At 35.5% G+C, this 23,081-nt stretch overlaps 1 protein-coding gene across 1 annotated transcript; it reads left to right on the forward strand.

The window, feature by feature from the left end:
* The first annotated feature begins 436 nt into the window (after positions 1-436).
* LOC133523992 (cuticle protein 10.9-like) lies at positions 437-22,281 on the forward strand. The gene is made up of 3 exons (XM_061859749.1): positions 437-548; positions 14,043-14,147; positions 20,336-22,281. The coding sequence occupies exons 2-3, from the start codon at positions 14,043-14,045 to the stop codon at positions 20,549-20,551; spliced, it is 321 nt and encodes a 106-aa protein (XP_061715733.1). The 5' UTR covers positions 437-548; the 3' UTR covers positions 20,552-22,281.
* Positions 22,282-23,081: the final 800 nt, after the last annotated feature.

The raw sequence follows: 23,081 nt of genomic DNA on the forward strand, positions 1-23,081 counted from the left end.
TACGCATCCCATATCCTAGCAAATGAACCACAATGAACTAAATAGTTCAAACCCGGGTTACCGAACGCGAGCAAAGGTTACACGCGACTTTTGACAGTGATATTTACTCATGACTTTATCGTCGTATCACTAAGATCTGCTACCGAACTCACAATATCAACTGCCAATAACCAGTATAAATAGACCTCTAGCCTCTAGTCTATTAAAAACTATTTAGTTTGAGATTTTAGTCACACTGGTTTCTCTTAAGAACGATACATGTGTGGATCCCTGCATCTATCACGATAGGACGTTGCGGCAACTTGACTGTTAATCCAAACTTGCCAAGCATCTGACTACGAAAGTACGAACAGCTAGTATAACAGTTACATAGAGTTTAATAAAGATTTTACGCAGTCATAGTTCAACATGCACGGGTTGCTCCGTTGTGTGCAATGACGATACCGCGGTTAGAGTTCGTGGGGTACGCGATATAAGACGCGTGCGGTGTCCCGCGGCAACAGTTGACGATCGCTAAGGGTCCTGTGTGTGTTGTGATTGTTTTTACGGTGAGTTTTATTGTGTGCATGCACGTGTGTGTGAAATTTTGTGCATTTGGACAATCTAATTTTTTTTTTTCAAGTCCTTCTAAATACATTTAAAAACGAAAACAAAAAGCGATGTGAACATAAGAATATGGTTTATGACATAGGTTTAGGTTTTTCGCTAACTAATTTGTTTAATGTGACGCATAACATTGCTAGAACCGTTGACAAAGGGGTCAAACATATGTTAAGGTTCTAAGTTCTAATTATTCTTTGGCAAAGCACTAATTACCTCTATAGGTATTTAGTGCGTTGTGTGCCTGCCTAGAAGCTTTTCCAAATTTATATTTGGCAGGCATATACTTATAGGCAGGCATATGCATATGTTTGAAGTAAAAGACAAAGGTATTTTGTTTTTTTAATTATTGCTTTTCAATTACCTATTTAATGCAATATATAGTCTTAATACAATGCACTTAAGATGGATGTTTCAAATAAACATCATCAACAGAACTTGTAGGGAATATCCATAAAACCGATCTTAGTACAGTCAGAAGAAGAAGTATACATATACATATACCCGCTGAGTGTTCAAAATAAGAGGAATTCCTAGTGGTGATTTTTCCATACAAACGCTCTCGACTATTTTCTCCCTGGATTTTGAACCTAGAGCAATGATTTTTTCAAATAAGATCAATATCATCAATATCTGTGCCGCTATGTTTTGCTTTTTTGGATTATTTTATTTTGAAGAAACTTACAGCGCCTCAAAAATCGCAAAAACGGCTCAATTGAATTGACTGTAAAAACAGGCACAGTATACAAATATGACAATAAATATCCAAAAAATCAAAACATAGCGGCATAGATTATTTATTCCTCTTGCAATTTCCAAAATTTCATAATGATTGGTTGCGTTTTGGAGGAGGAAACAGTCGAGAGCGAAACCTCGATTTTTGAGTTTTTTGCGAGTGAATTTTAGTCCGAGCTGCAGTTGTCCTTATCGCACGAATTGGAGGCGGAGACAGTTTATAAATATACGTACACAGAAGGATTAGTGATGGGCATAACATCCTTATTAGGGATTGCAGAACCGGTACTGTTTTAAAGAACCGGGATTTTCAGTACTGGTGGAAATAGGAACAGGGATTTCCCGGTACTTTCGGAACTGGTCTAATTATTTCATTATTTTAAATAAAAAAACAGCATTTTGCGAATTTAATAATCAATTAATCACAATTTCTTTTACTACGTATGATCACAAAAACAAGGCAATTTTTTTTTAGAAATACTTATAGTATTTTACATTGCTCACACTTGTGCGTCACAAGTAAAAGATAACTACTTTGATGTTTGCCACTAGATAGCAAAAATGAAATTACATTAACGAGGGGATTTATATATAAGTATCGCAGTCGTATTGTATAATCCACCGTATTACAATACGGCTAGCCGATATCAAAATAAGGGCCATTTTGAAATGCGGCGGTTCAACGATTAAGGTAGGTATGTTGGGTAAATACCGGATGCGGGTGAAGAACGTAGGACATTCATGTCTCCCTAATTTGGCTTTATTTTTTTAATGTTGGCAACATTGTGTAAGATGCCATTTCATTACGCCTCGACTGCCAGTGTCCCCGCGTCGCTCAGGGCGTCGGGCTTGTGCTATGCGCAATCACAGGGAGCAAGATATTTTCGCAATTTTTTTCTTCTATCCGATCTTCGCCCTGTAATTTATTTTGCGTATTGTGACGAAACTGTTTTTGTTTTAATGTATAATTTCTTTTTCGATATTTTTTATATAACTATCCAATCAAAACAGACCTAGGACTGATGCAGACCGATATCCGATCTTGACCCTTCCAGGTAAAGATCCGAGAGAAACAACCCGATCTTTACCTATTTAAAAAACAGCAGTGATTGTCAAACTTTAAATTTTCTTCAATTTACCTACTGACCTACTTAATTATCACATTTATTGTTTTCTTGATCACACTTTCGTACCATTATTTTTATCCAGTACCACTACCAACGCGACGGTAAATCAAAAGGAAGAGATTTTGGGAGTCTATTTTGTATGTATGTATATTGTATGTGTATGTACACCTACTTACGGACAATGTCATTTTTTTAATTTCCGCAACTCAAAGGTAGCCTGGAAGAGATCGCTTTTTAGCGATAAGACCGCATGTTGTTTACCTGTGCTTATGTTTCTGTTTTCTTTTGTATTGTTTTCTTTTATTGAGGTGTGCAATAAAGAGTATTTATATTGTATAGAGATGATGATACATGTTGAATTTTATAACAAAATCGAGTAAAATAGATAGCAAATGAGCAATTTTTTGCAATAAAGTACCTACACATACAGATGCATATGTAGATGTGCACGCATACATACATAGCTAGTTTCGGATACAAAATAGAGATAGGGCTTCGAAATTAGTTGCCTTAAAATGCTTCAAGAGGGCTCCCTTTTCCTATATATTTACTTTACTCTTTACATACGATCCTTACATTTTATTAAAAAAAAGATTGTATATCAACTATATATATAATTTCAAAATTATACCAATAAAATCGCAATTTTACTTATTTTCCATACTTCAAGATGGGCTCTCAGTGACTTTGACCTTTTTAAAGAACTACTTAGTCTTTTTGATTTCTAAGTTTGATTCTTATTTTTTTGGCGACCTTCATTAAAAATGACTGAGCACGATTATTTTTTTCATTTCGATTTTTGTCCCTCCTACTTAAGCACGTAATATCTTCCAGTACATTCATTTCAATAAACAATACATTTACACTTTCACTAAACCTGTACAGTTCACGAGATCTTAAATTGTCAAAACTTCGAAACCTATCTATTATTTTAATCGTTTTTCTTATTTTATTACTTCGGGTAAACCTTACAATAAGAGGTTTCTTAGCACATTGCTTACATATCAAATTGCCTTATATTAGGTATCAAAGTTTGAGAGCCACAATTTCCTTCTGACATAGGTATCAAAGTTTGAGAGCCACAATTTTACCAATTTTTGTATCAGGGTTAAGATCGGATTCAAAAATACGAATTAAAAACTTTCGATGATAACTTTTAAGTTTGTAATTATTGGTGGCTGCAATTTATATACATTCGAGAAGGGTAGAAACCGGACCTATTTTTTTGTGATATCTTATTCTCTTTCAATTAGAAGCAACTTTTTTTCACCATCCTATGTTCTCCCTTGATGGCAAAACACTCGTTACCCTAAAAAAAAGTATGTCTCATCTTTACACAGGTACAAAACTGAAACCGTTCTATATTGAAGATTACCAAAATTCAGGCCGAATCTACGGTTATTATTTAACGATTTGCTCCGTACTTCAAGAATCTATCATGTGCTGAGATCTTGAAAAAACGTTTTTTCACGAGTTCTCTCAATTGGTCCCAAAATTGTCCGGCATTACCCCAACATACTTTACTCAGATTGTCATTGCGATACGTTCTTCAATAAGGCGACCCAAGTTTAGCCCCATCGTACTACAAGTAAAATAGATTGTAGTTTAACCATATATTTATACCTACTTACAAAATTTCACAACACACCATGATCACACCCAACTTACTGTCACGGATAGGTACAGTCAAGTGTAAAAATATGGGTGTACACATCTTACTCAAAAATATGTCTCATAGCATCTTATACCAGTGTAATAAGAGCGTAGTACCATATTTATGAGAAGATTCTTTCGATACATATTTTTGCACTTGACTGTACGACGACAACCGAAGCAGGGACATCATTCTTTTTTGCAGTTTTTACCATAAAAAGTACATTATATTTTGCAAAAATTTTAATACCTCATTTTCATGTCAGGCAAGGAATTGCTAATATTTTCTCACAGGCTCTAAATAATCCTGTCTATTTATTGCAATAAAATTAAATAAAACTAACTAAATTAAATAATACTATTATGAAATGAAAACTAGTTAAACCTAAAAATAACAAAGGAAAAATAAAAATACTTACCTACAAAATAATAATAAACCCAATTACATAGAGAACACCCCGTCCAATAAGTCGGCCTGCGGCATAGACCCCATGACAAAATTTTTACCTATATGGTAATTAATAGATACAGTATAATATAAAAATGAAAAACAATATTATGTGATCAAAATATGAGATCTGTGATATGAGACCAAAAACAACTTGCTTCGGGCAGCGCAGGATGAATTCCGTCCGGCTCGCGGGCGACGTCGACATGTCGACGCAACGGCGCGCAATGAGTGAGCGCTCACGTCTCGCGTCTGTGTGCGCACTCACACTTAGATAGCTCCCGCTCCCGCCCACCGCAGCGCGACAGAAACATAGCTTCAAAAATTCGAGATTTGAAAAGTTGCTCAGCTAGGAATTGCTCTTAACACAACTTTATTATTAAAACAGTAAAAGCGAGTTTAGGGCATTTGGACACATGGGTGCCTAATCATCAATGAATATCGTGTGTAAAACGCCAATCAAATGTTAAATATTGTATAGAAATGACAACTTTAGTGACTTCCTGAGCATCTCTCACCCAAATACACTTTTACTTTTCAATTAGCATCTGTCGATAATTCAGTCTCACCTTGGCTAGGTCCCCTGGCCCTTACTACTTCTGTTGCTGACTGTACTTCCTTAAACAAACTAATTTAACGCCAAGCCTTAACAATAGACCATCCATCACCCATTGTAGGTACATCGACTATCGATTTATGTAATAACTGTAAATGAAGTTTACATTTTCACGTACTTTTACATAATGTGTGGTTCAAGGCCTGCATATATTTGTATTTATAAGTATTTATTTGTATATTTTATCTCGATGGTGGGTACATGAGGAAAACTAATAAAAATTTTCTTCGAATGGTAAATATTATCGGTAAAATAACAAAACTTACATCATATCAGTTATTTTTATTGCTGTTGTAAAATTTGTAAAGTAACAAATCTAATATATGATTAATTAATTAATAAATAGGTAATAACAATTCATGCTTAATAAGCCACCATAAAATATAAACATGGTTGTGCAAAAAGTTTTCAGCAAAAACTATATCGTTTGATAGAAATGTATACTTACCTATCATAATCTAAAATATAAAGATTCAAAGAATTTATTTGCATAGAACACAGTAATATAAAGGTCTTACAAGATAAAAGAAAATCCGTGCATTCAGTCTGCATGCAGGCGTGCAAATATTAAAAAAAAACAGGCAATATATATAAAAATAGAAAATAATTTAAAAATATCAAATTTATACAATGTCAAGTAAAATAATAATCGAGGGTCGAAGTTAAACAAAATGTCAAAGTTATAATAAATAAAATAGAATTTACAATATTTCCTTAATATGAATGTCAATTTTCAACTAGAAATTCGACTAGAAAAACGACATACCCTAACCTTTAAGCTTAGGATTAAGTTATTTCATATATTTTCCCATTAACCACAATCTGAATTAGCCCATTATTATATTAATTATTCAATGTTATCAGTTACATAGATGTGAAAATCAATTGTTAATCCAGTCTAGGCAAAAACGTGTGAGTCTAGAACCGGCGGGCGCTAGGTTTTTACGTATTGAAGCAATGAAGATTTATTACGTCTAGTATAACAATGAGGGCATTTGTAAAGCCTACATAAACTAACCTAACCTTGCCAGATGGTCAAGAAAATAAAGGGACAGAGGGCCTAGCCAAGGTGATTCGTTATCGCTACTGTAATCAAAGCAGTACGTCCGTTCTAACACTATTTATTTGCGAACAACCCGAATACTCACATCCCATATTTATCAAAGATTATGATTCACACACATACACCCCCCCCCCCCTACTCCCCTCTTAAGTGAACTGGAAACCTGGCATCTTTACCCTGTAAATTTATTAATTTTCTTTTATATTTTCTACTCAACTCATCATGTAGTATCATTTTCTGTTTTTTAAGTTAATCTGTATCGCCTTTGTTAGTTAAGATACTTTACTGCGGAAGAGCGGTGTCTCTTATCACAAGTATCTCTGAATACTTAAAAAGAGACATCTACCCTGTTATTGTAAAAATCATGTATGCTAACAAATAAATAAATTATTTTTTATTTTTACCTACATTACACTCTTCTACGCTTAACAGCACTAATATTCTAGGGAACCTTTTAACCGCCATCTATGGAGCTGGGGACGAATGTCATCTCAGAACGACCCCCAACGTGATAACTCGACATTATAGCACTCTACTTTACGTAAATTTTGCAATAACACTGTGTATATCGATTAGATCGCACCTTGTAAGCCACTGTAATAAAACCAGCACATCCGTTCTAACGCCATTTATTTGCGAACAACCCGAATACCCACTTCTGATATTTATCAAAGATTTATGACTACCTACATTACAGCAACCACAACAAAACGCTTTGTGTCTCTATCACTCTTCCATAATAGTGCGACAGTGACAGTTGCGTTTCCACGGCTACGGAGTGTAAGCGATTTGCATTTTGGCTACGCGGCCAGAGGGCCTAGCCAAGGTGCCAATCGTTTGCTCCGTAGCGAACGAAACGGTAATGTCTTTCTAACACTCCTCCATATTATAAGTGCGACAGAGAGACAGCGTTTCGTTTGCTACGTCGCATACGATTGGCATCTTGGCTAGGCCACCAGATATGACTCAAAATGTTGTCTTTATTTTTCCTCTTTTTGGGCATAAATAGACAAAATACAGTTATAATAAAACATCTCCTGAACCCGAAAAGATACTACAAAAAATTCGACAGGGCTAGTTTAAAAAAAACCGGACAAGTGCGAGTCGGACTCGCCCACCGAGGGTTCCGTACTTTTTAATATTTGTTGTTATAGCGGCAACAGAAATACATAATCTGTGAAATTTTAAACTGTCTAGGTATCACGGTTCATGAGATACAGCCTGGTGACAGACGGACGGACAGACAGACAGACAGACAGACAGACGGACAGAGGAGACTTAGTAATAGGGTCTCGTTTTACCTTTTGGGTACGAAACCCTAAAAACGCTCTGCTCTAAAACACGTGTGTCTTATACGGCTGTACCTATTACCGCCGTTGCAATGGAAGTAACCCTAACCTAACTGATCCTCGGTGGAATTTTAAACCAATTCGAATAGACACTGACATCAAACTGATATTTGAATCCTTTTATCTAGTTATCGTGCGTCTCGCCCGCGCCAATACATGTACGGACAAGTACGAGCGAAATGCACGATATCTGAATGATATCAATTTAATGTCATTCTGATATCAGTGTACGTTTAAATTGGCCTGCCAATGTTTAGATACAAACAATCTTTTATAAGGGGGCGTCCATTAATTGCGTGAGTTTTTCCTGAAGGTTTTTTGACTCTTCTCTCCCCCTCTCGTGAGATGTAAGTTTTGCCTCGACCTCCCCACCACTAATCTCATGTGTAGTTTGTATTTTGAGTATAAACACGTTGGATTTATTAAAAATAACAATTTGCTTTGTTATCTTTGGTAAAAATCGTATTTGGAGGGTTGTCTCATGCTATATTTTAGTCTAGAAACGTATTTTAATTTAATGTAATCTATTTTTCTCGCATTTTACACTATTTTTGTCAGAAAAATAAAATGTGATATTTATCGAGACCACCTGTTGGCTCTCTCATTCGGCTTGACCCCCTCCCGCCCAGAACACCTCACGTAATTAATAGACGCCCCCTATTAATGTGAATGATGGAACTATTAGTTTTAGGTCAGACATTGACCTTCCTATTGTGTATATAATATAATCCGTACATTATTTCCATACTTGACATGACATGCCGTTGCATCATGATTTAGATTATTGTTTTCTGTTAAATAAACCATTTGACGGCTTGTAAACCTTGGCTTCTGAATTACGAGACATTCGTTTAGGAACAATTGCTAATTAAATGTCTAATGGCCTAATAACAGTATGTACTAAAGTTGCTCTTCAGTTCTCAGACTTTTAGTTTGAAAATGATACGGCTAGCGAAGGCCAGACGTTAGTATTCAAAATAAATTATTACTGAGAATCATGTTTTAGGTTACAGTAGGTCAACTAGATATATAAAGTCAACATTTTACTTTGTTAAAGTAAATTGAGAACCGATAATACAACTAGTGGCAATCGGTAAAATTGATTATTGAAAACCAAATGTTTTGAAACTAATTTAGTATGATACCTTACAGGTAGTGCGCTTTACGCACACTATCGTGCACCATTCTCCCTCTGGCGAAACTCCCCCTTTTAGCATGAAATATATCCACGTTAATGGTTTTTTGAATTTTTGAAAACACTATTAAAGTTAGGAAAAAAGTGACAATGAAATAAATAATCCTTAATAAATTCTAAATAAAAAGGGTTATATCTAACATTAGACTTCGTGAACTCATGGCAGCCATTTTGCCTGTCATGTCAAATTAAATCGACATTGACTTACAAGCTGCAGTATGGAAACGCCACCATAAACGTTATTTCTAAGAAAATATGACATTTACCGTGACAATGGTACACTTTGTCGCTGCCAAATCGGTGTAGAGTTAGTCTCGGTCTTTATTTCAGCCATTTGCAAATCGAAAGAAATGACCTAGCTTAGCTCAAACTAATTATTAAAGAAAACCAGATCCCATAAGGCACTCAAGCAATAGTCAAGTAATTACAAATGCTAATTTCAACACAGAACAATTTCTTTCTCATTTCCTGGACAAAAAACTGCTGCCAAGTGTACGCAATCACATGTTTGCAAGATTGTTAGACAACACAAAGGCATTCCCTTTAGGAATCGATCACGCAAGGCCAACTAAATTATTGGCATACCTTTTTATGCAGATAACCAATGTCATGTTGATTATTTTAATTAGCTAACATTAATCATGAGCGTAATTAACAGATGGTTTATCTTAAAATCACTGCGCTAACTAAGAGGTGTCACGCTGTGATGGGAGATTCTTATTCTTGCGGCTTGATGCGTTTGAGATAATCTATAGAGAGCGTCCATAAACTGCAGGGGGCAGGACACGAGACGTAAGAGTTTTGGCGCGATGTGTAAAGGTGTATGCTTCCAACGTACCCCACAAGATGGCAGAACCTACTATGCACAAGAAAACGTACGAGAACGGTAGATAGCAGCACTTGCTTTGACGTTACGTGTCAATGTAGATGTTTATGTTTCCGATTCTGGCTACAAGATGGCAAACTAAAAGCCACCCAGGATATTTTAAAAAGCGAGAAGACATGTTTGCAAGAGAGCTACGAGCCCAGTATAAAAATATGATATACCAGCCAGCATGTAAGAGCGATATCTATAGGAAAAATGCCTATAACATGTGTATTGTTTTGTATAATAAGCTCCCTCATGAATTGAGAATGTTGCGTGGAAATGAATTTAGGATAAAACTGACTAAATGGCTACAAGACAATTGCTTTTATACTGTTAAGGACTATTTAAATTTCAAATTGTAATTTTTAATTTTTCATTATCATATTATGACATAACTTTGACATACCTACGAATCTATTTTAGTTTAGCTTAGTATTTCTATTTTAATCTCATTTATTTTTATTTGCATTATGTCATTGTTTTTTATTAGGATTATTAAAATTTTATGCATGTACCTGATGTACTCTACTAGTAAATGTAAATTACAAACATTTTGCATGTTGGCTTTATGTCGACTGAATACTGATGCTAAAACTGTTTTAAGACCTTATTGTAACGTATTCTGGCAAATAAACATTTCTAATTTCTAATTTCAAACCCTCCAACGCGCACGGTCCCTAAGTACTTATGACTCGTATAAGGATATCCCACCTATTGTGGGCCTGTAGATCAATTAAAGGCCGCCCGTCTTGCGTCTAGTGTTCAAGATCCATGCGGAAAACTAGTTATAAGTATAGTTGAGCCAAAAGAACGTTATTTGTTTAAAAACAATTATTTTATCATCAAAAAAGTACCTAAGCTTACGTGTTCTTAGGTTAGAAAGTTGTAACTTTATTTCGAAACGGATTTATAATATACTTAGATATATCCTATGGCAACTTCCGTTAAATGCAACATACACCATGCTATGGGCTTACAATTAGCCAACCCATACTATTTTTCTCAATTACGTAACTAATAGTAAGACAATTTGTATTTGAAAATTCCCTCATAACTGTTCGGCAGCAGTAATTAGTTAATTACCAAATACAGAAACAGACATTCATATATTCGGAAAATAGGCTAAGGAGCTTTTTGTGTGATCCGACTAAGATATATTAGAATCCTGAGTAGTGTAAACCAGTTAACAATAATAATAACTTGATTACTTTTTTCAAAATGATTTGTTATTTTCATAATTTTCACAAGAGAGGTATGGGCATTGTGAATGTCATCTCGCTCTGTGTGGTAGGGCACAGCACAGCGGATGTCATTCCAGATCTAGAGCAGAGCCCAACTGGGGAAGTACCTCCACCTTACAGAAAATCGCAGCCAAATAACACTAGACCCTACTCATAGTGTTGTGTTCCTGCCGGTGAGTAAGGTTGCCAGAGCTCAACGAGGGTGGGAGGGGGTTAGGGTCGGCAACGCGCATGTAACTCCTCTGGAGTTGCAGGCGTACATAGGCTACGGATACTGCTTACCATCAGGCAGGCCGTATGCTTGTTTACCACCGACGTAGTATAAAAAATAATAATAATGAATTCCTATCCCATTGAAACAATGAGAAAATCATCGCAAGTAATTCGTGATATGGAAACATAAAGCAACTCGTAATTGCTGACTGCGATGACATCTCCGCTATAAATTATAAAAGTCGTTACCAACACTTACTTAATGATTGTATTACCTTTGCGCTTATTCAGTGTTTACCTAATTACGGCCCGATTCGAAGAATGAAATAACGATAAATTCTGGTTTAGATAAGTTCTCATTAAGATATCGTTTGTATGTCGTATAATTGACAGAAGCAGCTCGATTCGGGCAACCAATGTCACTTTGACGTTAGAAATGTCGTGGATAGATTTGGGATCATAGCGGAATCGAAAAAAACGACAATTATGACATGTCGTTTAGCTATCAATCTTTTGAAGATCTTTCCAAGATCTTAAACGTGTCTTAATCATTATTCGAATCGGGCCGTTAGTCACATTACAATGTTGAGGGCAGATTTTACTCATATTTTGAGAGAGTTTATATATAAGTTAAGTTATAAATACTTATACAATAGTTAATTGGAATATAAAGCCTAATTTTTTTTCTTTTTTTTTTGATTTACAAGCGTAAATTGCCTTTTGATCCTTAAATATGGCCAATTTAAAACTGGATAACTAGGATAGCAGATGCTTAACAAACAAAATACACAGAATGAATGTATGCGGCTGGTTTAAGTTGTCTTTATTTAAACACAATCAGGGCTACCGTTTTTTTGCTCACCAGTTGGCGCCACTGTAGATGGTGGTCCAGAAAAAAAAAATCTGCTATGCTTATTAAAAAAAAATACGTTCTAATATACACAACAGTATTTTAACGTCTAAATTTGTCGTTTTTTAATCCTGTTTATTTTTGCATATATTTTAGTTGGCACTTTTTAAAACCAGTAACATTTATTGAACTATCTCATGGTAAACATTAGTTTACCATGAATAATCAAAAATGAAAAAAAGATTAACCACAATTATGAATTAGGAGTGAAAATTCACGATGAAAAAGCTTGTACCCACAAAAATACTATGACCTCCGTCTACACTAGCGCCCCTTGCGGAGAAATTAAACACGTTAACCCTCATTAATTGCTGATGTCCATATCGCATTTTCATATAAAGCCTTCGAGTATAAATCAATTTAATTCAACAATAACTCGCCTTCAGAGTAAAATTTATAGTATCTCAGACCAAAACTATGTATTTACAGTTAACATAGGTACTGAGATGATGACCACCAAAGTTACCGCATTTATTGAAACCCCCATTGTTATAGGAATAAATATATTTTGCACTATATTTGGCCACTACTGTTGCTATTTATTTTGCAGGCGTATTATGGATAGCTTTAGCCATGTGATAAAATAACCGTCACTTTTTAACACTGCGGGACTGAAAGTGACGGACATCGTTTTATCACGTTGTCACGTAAACAAGAACGACCAACATATCCTGAGTGTGCAGTTAACTACTTCGGAGAGTAATTTACGTATTCATTTAAATTTCGCGTGCAAATACCTATGATCCTAACTCGATCTTCTTGATCTAATAAATTTACATGACATCGCGGTAGTGTAAGATAATTATTCAAACCACTACCCAGCCTGTTTGTCTCAGACACAGGTAATTATCGCATTCTTTGCCATTTAATTTGTTTTGATCAAAGAACAAAAGCCAGGATGACACGTGTTCAATGTGCATTTAAAAAAGGTACTTACTTTTGAATCTTTGAAGTAGTTAATAGGTCTGAGCTGGCTGGTACCGGCTGTAGCACGATCGCATTTTTATCACTTTGTCACCATGCCTGTCACGTTCTAACAAGTATGTAAGTGCGAAAGCGACAGGCATAAATGTGAGCGTGCTACAGCCGCAGCCGCAGGTTTTTTTTTCTCAATTTTTTTTTCTCAAACTTGTAATGAAATGTTGACATGACTTACTTCAAATTAGGTCCGGAAATACATATCAGGTGTGATGAGTGAGGATGATATGTAAAGGAATTTCATACAGCCTTACACACCTTGGCCTGTAAGGCAACCTTCTTTTGTTTTTAAACGTTAAATTATGGCCAAGACGTGCCATAATTTACAACGTGGACAAGTGAAGCGGCATTTGTTTAATCAATTTTGTTTCATCCGGATCCGATGGTATAAAAGCGAAGGGTCGTATCGTATAGTAACCGCCAAAGGTGTATGTAAATTGAAAATACCTTAAGAACAATAAGCAAGCCAATCGAATTGTCTCGAAAGACAAAGCATGCGTTATTTCGCAAACCGATTCGGTGAATCGTTTTATTGCGATGTGCAGGATTGATTACTCGTAGATCGCATCGCATGTGTTGCAGCGATAGGGTTTTTAGTACACAATGTATTTCCTTTAACTTTGAATTTAACTTGCAAAATGTAATGAAAGACGAGGTTAAGAAAAATCGAATTGACCTGCTCAATTTTGTGAGGCTGCCTAGCGAGTAAAACGTAAAAAAACTTGATAAATAGAGCGATTAAAAATCACTACTTCAGAACACACGACATAAACAAACATACATACAGATTGCTATAATTATATATAATCGTAGGTACCCTTTTCTATAAAAGTTTTTTTAGCTAAATCTGCTTACGCGTAATGTTATCGGGTTAAATTATAAATGGTATAATTTTGTATTTACATCATATGGTCACGTACTGCGCGGTTTAAGAGGAATGTCCCCCCGCAGACGCTCCGGCTGTGGAATGAGCTCCCTACCGAGCTTCTCAAGGGGCTACAGTATGGGGTTCTTAGTACACACTATAAATGTATAATTTTCAACAGATGTCTTCCACAAAATGGTTGTTCTGCGCGCTGGTGGTGGTATGCGTGGCCGTACGACAAGCCACGGCAGCGCCAGCCCCGCAGCAGGAGGATCCGCCTATGCCTGTAAGTACCTCTACCTCCTCAAGCTTTAGATAGCTTCTAGATTACTTACTGCTGTGGCGCAGCGACCCGAAGTGGATCTTTACATCCGACACCAAAGACCGCCATGCTTCTCTGTCCAAAGTGGTTTCTTCGAGTTCGCTCAGGTAAGGTAAGGTTCGGTAAGGCATGGATACTCCGCAGGAACCAAGAGATTGAAGATCTGGTGTCCGAGCCAAACATCATTGGAGAAACGAAAGCTGCCAGCCTCCGATGGCTCAGGCACGTAGTCCGGATGGGTGAAGATCGTGCAGTCTGGTGAGCGTACTTTGGAGTTCCAAATGGCCGAAGACCGTCTGGACGCCCTAGGTACAGCTGAAGACACGAAGTACAAACAGACCTAACTAGATAAACTAGTGCAAATACTGGATACTCATTGTTGAAAATGATAATGATAAATCCTAAAGAATAAATCCTTGAATGATAAATTTTGAATACTTAATTTAAGAAATATAATCTACGGAAAAAAAAAACTTATGAGATGATTAAGAGAAAAAAACAAAGTAAAAAAAAAAACTTAGCTAAGTCGTATGGTCGTATAATTATTTCCATTTTACTTTAATGATTTTCAGAATTAGTATTTACTTGCATAAGGATATATGCGAGTTCTAAAGTGAATTAAACTTAACATTTAACTAAGTGACTACATAATTCACATTGTATAATTTGTATACTTGATAATCATAACCATCATTATCATCATCATAAATTATTAAGTGCAGTTATCTTGTTATCTACCAGTAAAAAATGATGAGAAATATTTTTAAAACGGCTGTTATCGGCAACACAACCACGCTGCAGCAATTAATGGAACTCATAATTAAGCACACTTTGCATCAGGTCTTTGAACGTGTTAACAACCCGTAAGTGCATTAAATGTATAGATATAGTAAATGTGTCAACCTAACATTTAACGCATTTAGCTAAAGGGCCCATAAAACTAAAAGTTGTCTGCCTTAACATATAAGCAAGGATGCGCATCGGCAATAATTTAAACAAAACGTGCATACCTTTTGACCTACACGAGTGCAATGCATTTGAGAACTTTATAAGACGTACCTTTGTAATAAGACTATAAGGATTAGTTTTCAATGAGTTTGTAAGGACTTTAAGCTTTATTAACATTGTGTTTTCTTGAGAAAGACATTGCGATTGCGACAGGATGTTAAGTCCTACTTTAAATGCGGATGACATTTTAATGTTAACGTAATTATAAAGGGGATTCTAACTGAATTCAGGTCAACGCCCGACCTTAAACAACCTTTGGTTTAACCTTGACATTGAAAGGTCGTTTTTTGTGGTTTGAATTCGGTAGATTAGAAAAATAAGCTTAAACATGAGTACTTAGCTACTTCGTTAATGTAGGTCATAACATTTACAGTTCTAATAACCAACAAGCTTTTATTACAAGCTTTTATTTACTTTCACCTGACCGTTATCTGTTTGTAATCAAATCTTGCAAGTTAAATTTGATCCACTTCCCGGTTTCCGATTGAGCTGAAAATTTGCATACATATGTAAGTCGGGTGACAATGCAATATTATGGTACCATCGAGCTGATCTGGTGATGGTGACAAGAGGTGGACATAGGAACTCTGTCATAATACAACGCAACCTAATTGTGTTTGGGGTTTTTAGAATTTGCTCGATGAGTATTAGTTCCCTTGGAAAGAAAAGTACAGTCAGAGATAAAAGCTTGTACGAAAAATGAAATTTTTGCCAAAAACTTATTGAAACTGCCCTGTAGTATTATGTGGGTCAAAAATACCATTTGACACTAAGTCCTCCATTTGTACATTGGTGTACAAATTGTATGCAATAAAATTTAAATTAATTAATAATGTCATTCCGAACTTTGTCATAGCCAGACATATAAGTTTTGGTGGCAGAATAAAGTGATTGACAAAATGAAATATCAACATGTCCGTTATCGATGTTACCTTAACATTATAGATATTTTTAACATACACAACACGTTCGATATCTTTTATATCTTTTTGATATATTGGTAGTTTGCTATTCTTTTGGCATCATATACTACAGTTTACGTTTTTATTGCTAAGTATTAAATATATGTAGTTAATAAAGATTTGTAACTGATTTTCATTCTAGATATTTCTCGGTAATTTACAGCAAGTAGAAGTTACACCTTTTAATTAATCTATGACTGACTTATCGATAACAGATTTATCGATGTTTCATTTTGTCAAACACTCGTTTGTGCCACAAAAACTTCTATGTCTGGTCATAGCAAATGTCATGAAAAGTTAGCTTGGTCCGATTCTAGCTTTCATAGAGCACACAACCACCTTATCTGTAGCATCTAACATTACGCTAACCATGAGAACACAGACATAATGCTAGCCTCTAATTGGCGTGCGTTAACCGCCTTTGTGCACTTTTAATGCTTATCTAGTTTATTTTGATCATTAATTGTAAGCTAAGATCATTGTCTACAAAAACCTTAGTTTAATTGCTTTTTATGTAGGTGTTTGCCGTGGAAACTTAGTGCATTTGCATCGTTGAACTTAGTGCATCAGAATTTAAAGTTTCGAATACCTATCTTGGTCCAACTCTTTAATAAGTAATTATAATCTTAAAAACAAACATTCTCTTCTTCTAACTTTTAACTAAAACAATCTTAAAAATTGAATATTTTGGCGACATAACAGTATTTTGCTGGGTCACCTGTTATTTCGGCAGATTCCTATGGTACCGCCGAAAACCACTACTTGCACCTTGGTTGGATATTAACTAGTACAAAATACCTCCAATGAAATTTGAACCTAAATTAAATGGAACAGAGTTGCTTGTTCAATTTGTTTTGTTTTATTTCAAAACAATACAAATTGAACTGTATTTTATAATACCGTTGATTCAATATTGACTGTCATTTTTTCTTATATGGTAGGCCGCTAGGGGTTTAAAACCAACCAAGCAACGATAAGGAATCTTAATCTTTTGATCTCCGACCGCCAGTTGCATCCTTATTTACTATTTAAATAAAACTGTAATTATGTCCTTTATAAGATACAGTGAAGAGTATTTAATTGCTAACTTAATTAGAAGGCCTTATAAACACAATTCCTTTTTAGTAGCAAATAATTATTGATGCGTTGAAGTTATTTGCGATATTTGGACTAAATGCCATCACGACCTAAATATGGAAGAAGACTGCGACTTTGGTATTTCTATTATGTAGCTTTATAGTGTGAGTCAGCTATGAGATATCTCCGAAGTGTCAGTGATGACATATTATAGACGCTTAGGTATTGTAACATTTGCAGTTTAAATGTTTTGCCTTAGTGGGAATTTTCCGAGCTTTAACGAGATTTTTTACGCAATTAATCCTGGTGGTAAACATCGTTTAATAGATAACCTCTATAATACAACAATAATAAGGAGGAATAAATATTAGCCTCATATTTCTTTGTTCTTTGCCCGATTTGGTAACTACCTTCAATTTATCTAAAAAAAAAATAGTTTTAGCAACAAAAATGAACTGCGTATTAGATCCCAGTTTTTTAACTCTATACATTTTACCATCACCTTTTAAGGGTTCCGTACCCAAAGGGTAAAACGGGACCTTATTAGAGTCCGACTCGCACTTGTCCGGTTTACCCAATTTTGCGTTTCATTGACAAATGGTTTATAATGGATTTGGGTTGCCACATTAATTACCAGACCATACATGCTAGGCATATGCCCCCTGTTATTTAACAAGTGCGTTTTATATTTCCCACGCTAGTCCTATGCGGATCAGGGCTTGAGGTTATGTACGAGTATCTAAAAAGACATCACACCTCTAGAGGTGCGACCAGACCGCAGCTTAAAAAACGGTCACGATACGGAATCGCAGTGATGCGTCGAATGCGTACCGTTTTTGACGCATGCTCCCCACACCGCTGCTTAAAATACGCTGACGCACCGTAAATTGATCTGCGCAAAAATCGCAAAAAATATTACACGGAGATCTTATGGCAGACACCACACCGGTGACGTAAAAGACGCAAAGAATTGCGAACAAAAAAGATTCGTGTGAAGCACGTCACTGCGATTCCGTACCGTCACCGTTTTTTAAGCAGCGGTGTGGGGAGCATGCGTCAAAAACGGTACGCATACGACGCGTCACTGCGATTCCGTATCGTGACCGTTTTTTAAGCTGCGGTCTGGTCGCACCTTTAACGCCTAATCCATTGCAAGAGAAGTGAAATATAGGCCCACTGTCCTAAATATAGGACGTCGAAATATGCATAGGTTTCTTTATTGATATAGGAGGCAAACAAGTAGACGAGCCGCCTGACGGAAAGAGATTACCGTCACCTAAATTCATAAGTTAAATAAGATCAGATTTCTTTAAAAAAGTTGACTTTCTCAGCCATTACGAACTTACGACTAGGCACATTCTTGAAGGACATTGGGCTTTACGGATGACTAACATTCATTATGCTTCTAATGCAGCTGATTCTAGAATAATTACTTAATTTGGTGCATTTTGAAATCTCACATAATAAGTTTTAGTCACAACATCGCAAGTTTTGTGTCGTGACTCGATTTTTAGGTGCAGACAATTACATGCACTGCCTAAGCGTTGTGAAATCACGAATAGAATTCCCAGACAAAATAATTTCGCAAAAGAAACTGAGGCTATAAGAAACATAAAAATACGTATATATGTAAATTTTAATGTAAACCTGATGTAAACTTTACTAAGATAAAGATATTTTATTTTTCAAGTAGTCATATTACAATGCGCTTATGAACGTCAAATAAAGATACGCCGGCTCTAACCTCTGCCCATAAAATCTACAACATTCATGTGTGTAAATATGGTAACACAATGGAATGAATAAGAAATATAGCGCCAAAAAATTGAAATAGAGCCAAAAACCTTATTAATAATAATATTAATTATGCATTTACATGAAAACCAAATGAAACCACGGAGTAAAAAACCCATTGATGCACTAACAAAGTTTTTTGTGTAAATTAGCGTCCGATCCGATATATCAGACGTGACATAACTAATCTTGACTAAATCTCAGTAGCAACATTCCATTATAAATAAGTGTTCCGTGAACAAAGTTTTGCACGGAAAACTAAAAATGTGCATTGCAACATGTCATGTTGAAAAAAAATATGACACTATTTGAAAACTCAGAATGGGGAAGGATCGCGTAGTCAAGGAAGCGTACTTGGGGCGACCAACCGGCCGTCGTCCGATCGGGCGCCCCAGGTATAATTATACCGCTGGTGTGATGTCGTGGAGGCGGACCTGCGTCGGCTGAATGCCAATTCATGGCAGGAAACCGCGCTGGATCGGGACAGGTGGCGTTCTCTCGTTTCGGAGGCCAAGATTCTTTTTGGATCGCTGAGCCAAAGCAGTTAGTTAGTTATTTGAAAACTAGTCGAAATCAAGTGAACTTTACATAACATTTAAGTGTTTAACGGTTAAAATTTTCCAGGTTTCTCTTAAGAACTCTATGATACAGCAAATATGTACATTAACATTAAAGACAGGCCCAATCCGCAGCTGTCCTTATGAATCATGCCCATCGACCGCACTTATGAAACCCTGCGGCTACGGCCGATAATTCGATACTGGCGTACAATGAAAATGTCAACGGAGCTTTATGAAGAGATTATGAATAGTGGAAAGCTTTGAGGCTTGTTAAGAAGGGTTATAAATCGTCAGCAATTTTAATTTGACTTTTCCCATAGCTATTAGGATTTAAATCCGGATAGTGGACACGGAAAAAGAAACAAATTAAATCAGCAAAGATCAAATCAAATATTGTCGCCAATTAGAAGAATAGTCTTTTATAATCCTTTCCTCATTATAATAAATAATAAATTTAAAAAGTAGCTTGATTACATGTATGTACAATTATGTCCAATATTAGATTTTTTTAGGAAATAATCATTTTTCAGAACAGGTAATGCAAGTATTTTTATATATCAACTTGTTGCCACGAAATCCTAGTACAACTTCGTAACGGTTTAAGACGGTCTCTATCGATTATCTTTGTTTCACAGACGTTTAAATTCGAGAACTATTAATCCAAGTATCAACCAAATTCAATCCAGTAAAAACAAGGTAGCACCAATAAGAGTCCAAAGTAAATTTAAAAATTTTATCTTATTATTTCCAGTATGAATACAAATACGACGTAGAAGACCAAGAGAAAGCCCTCTTCTTCGGAGCGAACGAGGCCGGCGACGCGCAGGGCAAAGTCAATGGCGGCTACAAAGTACTCCTACCTGACGGTCGTCTCATGACGGTTGAATATACTGTGGAGGGAGACAGTGGATTCGTGCCGAAGATCAGCTTCGAGGATAATGCTAATCCGTTTGGGAAAGGGAAATAAGTTAAGGTAATACTTGGATTGGGAAATTAGCCTGTTCCTGATGGGAGAAGAGTTTGTGATTAATACGTAACAGCAACACTTTTAACTGGCGATCGGTGTTTTCACAGAAAGGTTTATAAATTATCAGTTGGGTCAAAATGATTTTCGTTGTCTTCTTTTTGTCCCCAAAAAATGAGCTTTTTGTATGAGATAAATTTTTGCTTATTCGATAGAAGACATAATCCCTTCACATGGCGGACATAAAAAGACAACTGAAATAATTTTGAGCCAGTTAACAATGTGGATGAGGTATCCATTTGAGGTGTCTTATCACAGTTGAATTTGGAAAGGAAGCGTAGATCTAGGTTTGTACCTAGAGTTTGTACTCTATTCTGTAGAGCACTTTTTCGTACAGTCAAAAGATTTGATTTGTGACCCATTTCGTACCTTGTCATACAGTGACAAACAACATGAAAGTCGCTAGAGAGAGTTGTCACTGTGACAAGATAGAAAATGGGTCGCAAATTAAATCTTTTGACTGTACAATATGTAAACAATATACTGGTTATCCGTTTAAAGGTGTCAAATTATCATATTAAAATGCAAAAAGTAGATTCTCTAGATCTCAAGGTTTTTTTAACTTTTTTCTAATCAGAACGCCATACCAGCAATTAGCCCGTAAATTAATTAGTAGTATTTTTGTCACGTGAGCTCTACGGATTGAGATCGAGGTCGTGGCAAGGTTGAGGGGAAATTCAGTGAAATTGCTCGGAGCTTGTTTGGAAGTATGCGATATGTTTACGCTTCTAGCGAGTTGCTAATATAAAAAAAAACTAGATGCTTTGTGTTCTAAAACTATGTCTTTGTCTATCAGGAACAGGAAAACCAAACATAAATCCGTGTATGATCTTTATAGATAAATTATACTGCCAGTCTGCTCTGAAGATTCCATGATTTACTTATACAAGATTTTTTATAGCGTTTGAACCAAAATCAATGTCTTACATAAATTGCTAACCGATTTTCTCATGGACGTGAATTTACGATAAAGATACTAATATTAATTTCAATTCAATTCAATTAATTATTTTCTATTAATTTGCTTTCTTTTTAATTTTATTTCATTTTTAAATTGATTTCTGGTTGTGACTCAAGACGTAGTTGTGATAAGTAAATTGTGGGCATTTACATAACTAATCAATATTCTTGACGGTATAATGACGATGGTTCTAACGCTAAAATATGCATTAAAATTTCTCGTTTTTAAGTAACTTCAGTACTGTCTTTTAATACTTTCAATTTTTATTAAGTCATACTTAAGAACAGCATTTATGAATCAACCTTTCAGAAAAACAATTTTAAATTTTTATTTTGAGAAAAACGAGTCAATGAGTCAAATTTCAATTTTTATTTCTTTTGAGTTGTATAAAATTATTGTTATGTTTTTTATAGATTTTTTTCCTGACCATTATGTTCTGTAATATATTCTTATTTTGTTAAAACTGAAAATTTTATATTTTTGTTTTAACTTTGTTTACTCGTATCTGACTAACCACATGCATGTACAAATTTTAATTGGAAGATTAGTGATTGTAGAAAGTTACCAATTCTGTGATTCAATTAAATATAGATAAGGCCATGATTGCCATTAGTTTTAAGATATTGTTAGCGTATAATTTTGTATATGACTATTGTTTTATCATCGAACTAAGTATGTAGAATTTGTATACAAATAAATATTTACGATGGCTTATTTTTGTTTACTTTTGCGATGCAGTAACATAAATTTAATATTTCTTTCGTATTTGAGACATTTTTAGGGTTCCGTAGCCAAATAGCAAAACACGGAACCCTTATAGATTCGTCATGTCCGTCTGTCTGTCCGATTATGTCACAGCCACTTTTTTCCGAAACTATAAGAGCTATATTACTGTTCAAACTTGGTAAATAGATGTATTCTATGAACCACATTAAGATTTTCACACAAAAATAGAAACTTGGGGATTCCCCATACTTAGAACTGAAACTCAAAAAATCTTTTTTCAGCAAACCCATACGTGTGGGGTATAGGTCTTCAAAAATGATATTGAGGTTTCTAATATCATTTTTTTCTAAACTGAATAGTTTGCGCGAGAGACACTTCCAAAGTGGTAAAATGTGTGTGTGTCCCCCTCCCCCCCCACCCCCTGTAACTTCTAAAATAACAAAATGAAAAATCAAAAAAAAAAAAAAGATATACATTACCATGCAAACTTCCACCGAAAATTGTTTTGAACGAGATCTAGTAAGTAGTTATTTTTTAATACGTCATAAATGGTACACGGAACCCTTCATGGGCGAGTCCGACTCGCACTTGGCCGCTTTTTATATTTTTGACGACCGGTCTGGCCTTGCCTATGAAGCCGATGGTCCCGGTTTCGAATCCCGGTAAAGGCATTTATTTTTGTGATGAGTTTTTGTTATGGGTGTTTTCTATGTATATAAGTATGTATTTATCTATATTAGTATGTTTATCGTCGCCTAGAACCCATAGAACTAATAATATTGTCCC

This window comes from Cydia pomonella, chromosome 13 (assembly GCF_033807575.1).
Source record: "Cydia pomonella isolate Wapato2018A chromosome 13, ilCydPomo1, whole genome shotgun sequence".
Taxonomy (NCBI): Eukaryota; Metazoa; Arthropoda; class Insecta; order Lepidoptera; family Tortricidae; genus Cydia; species Cydia pomonella.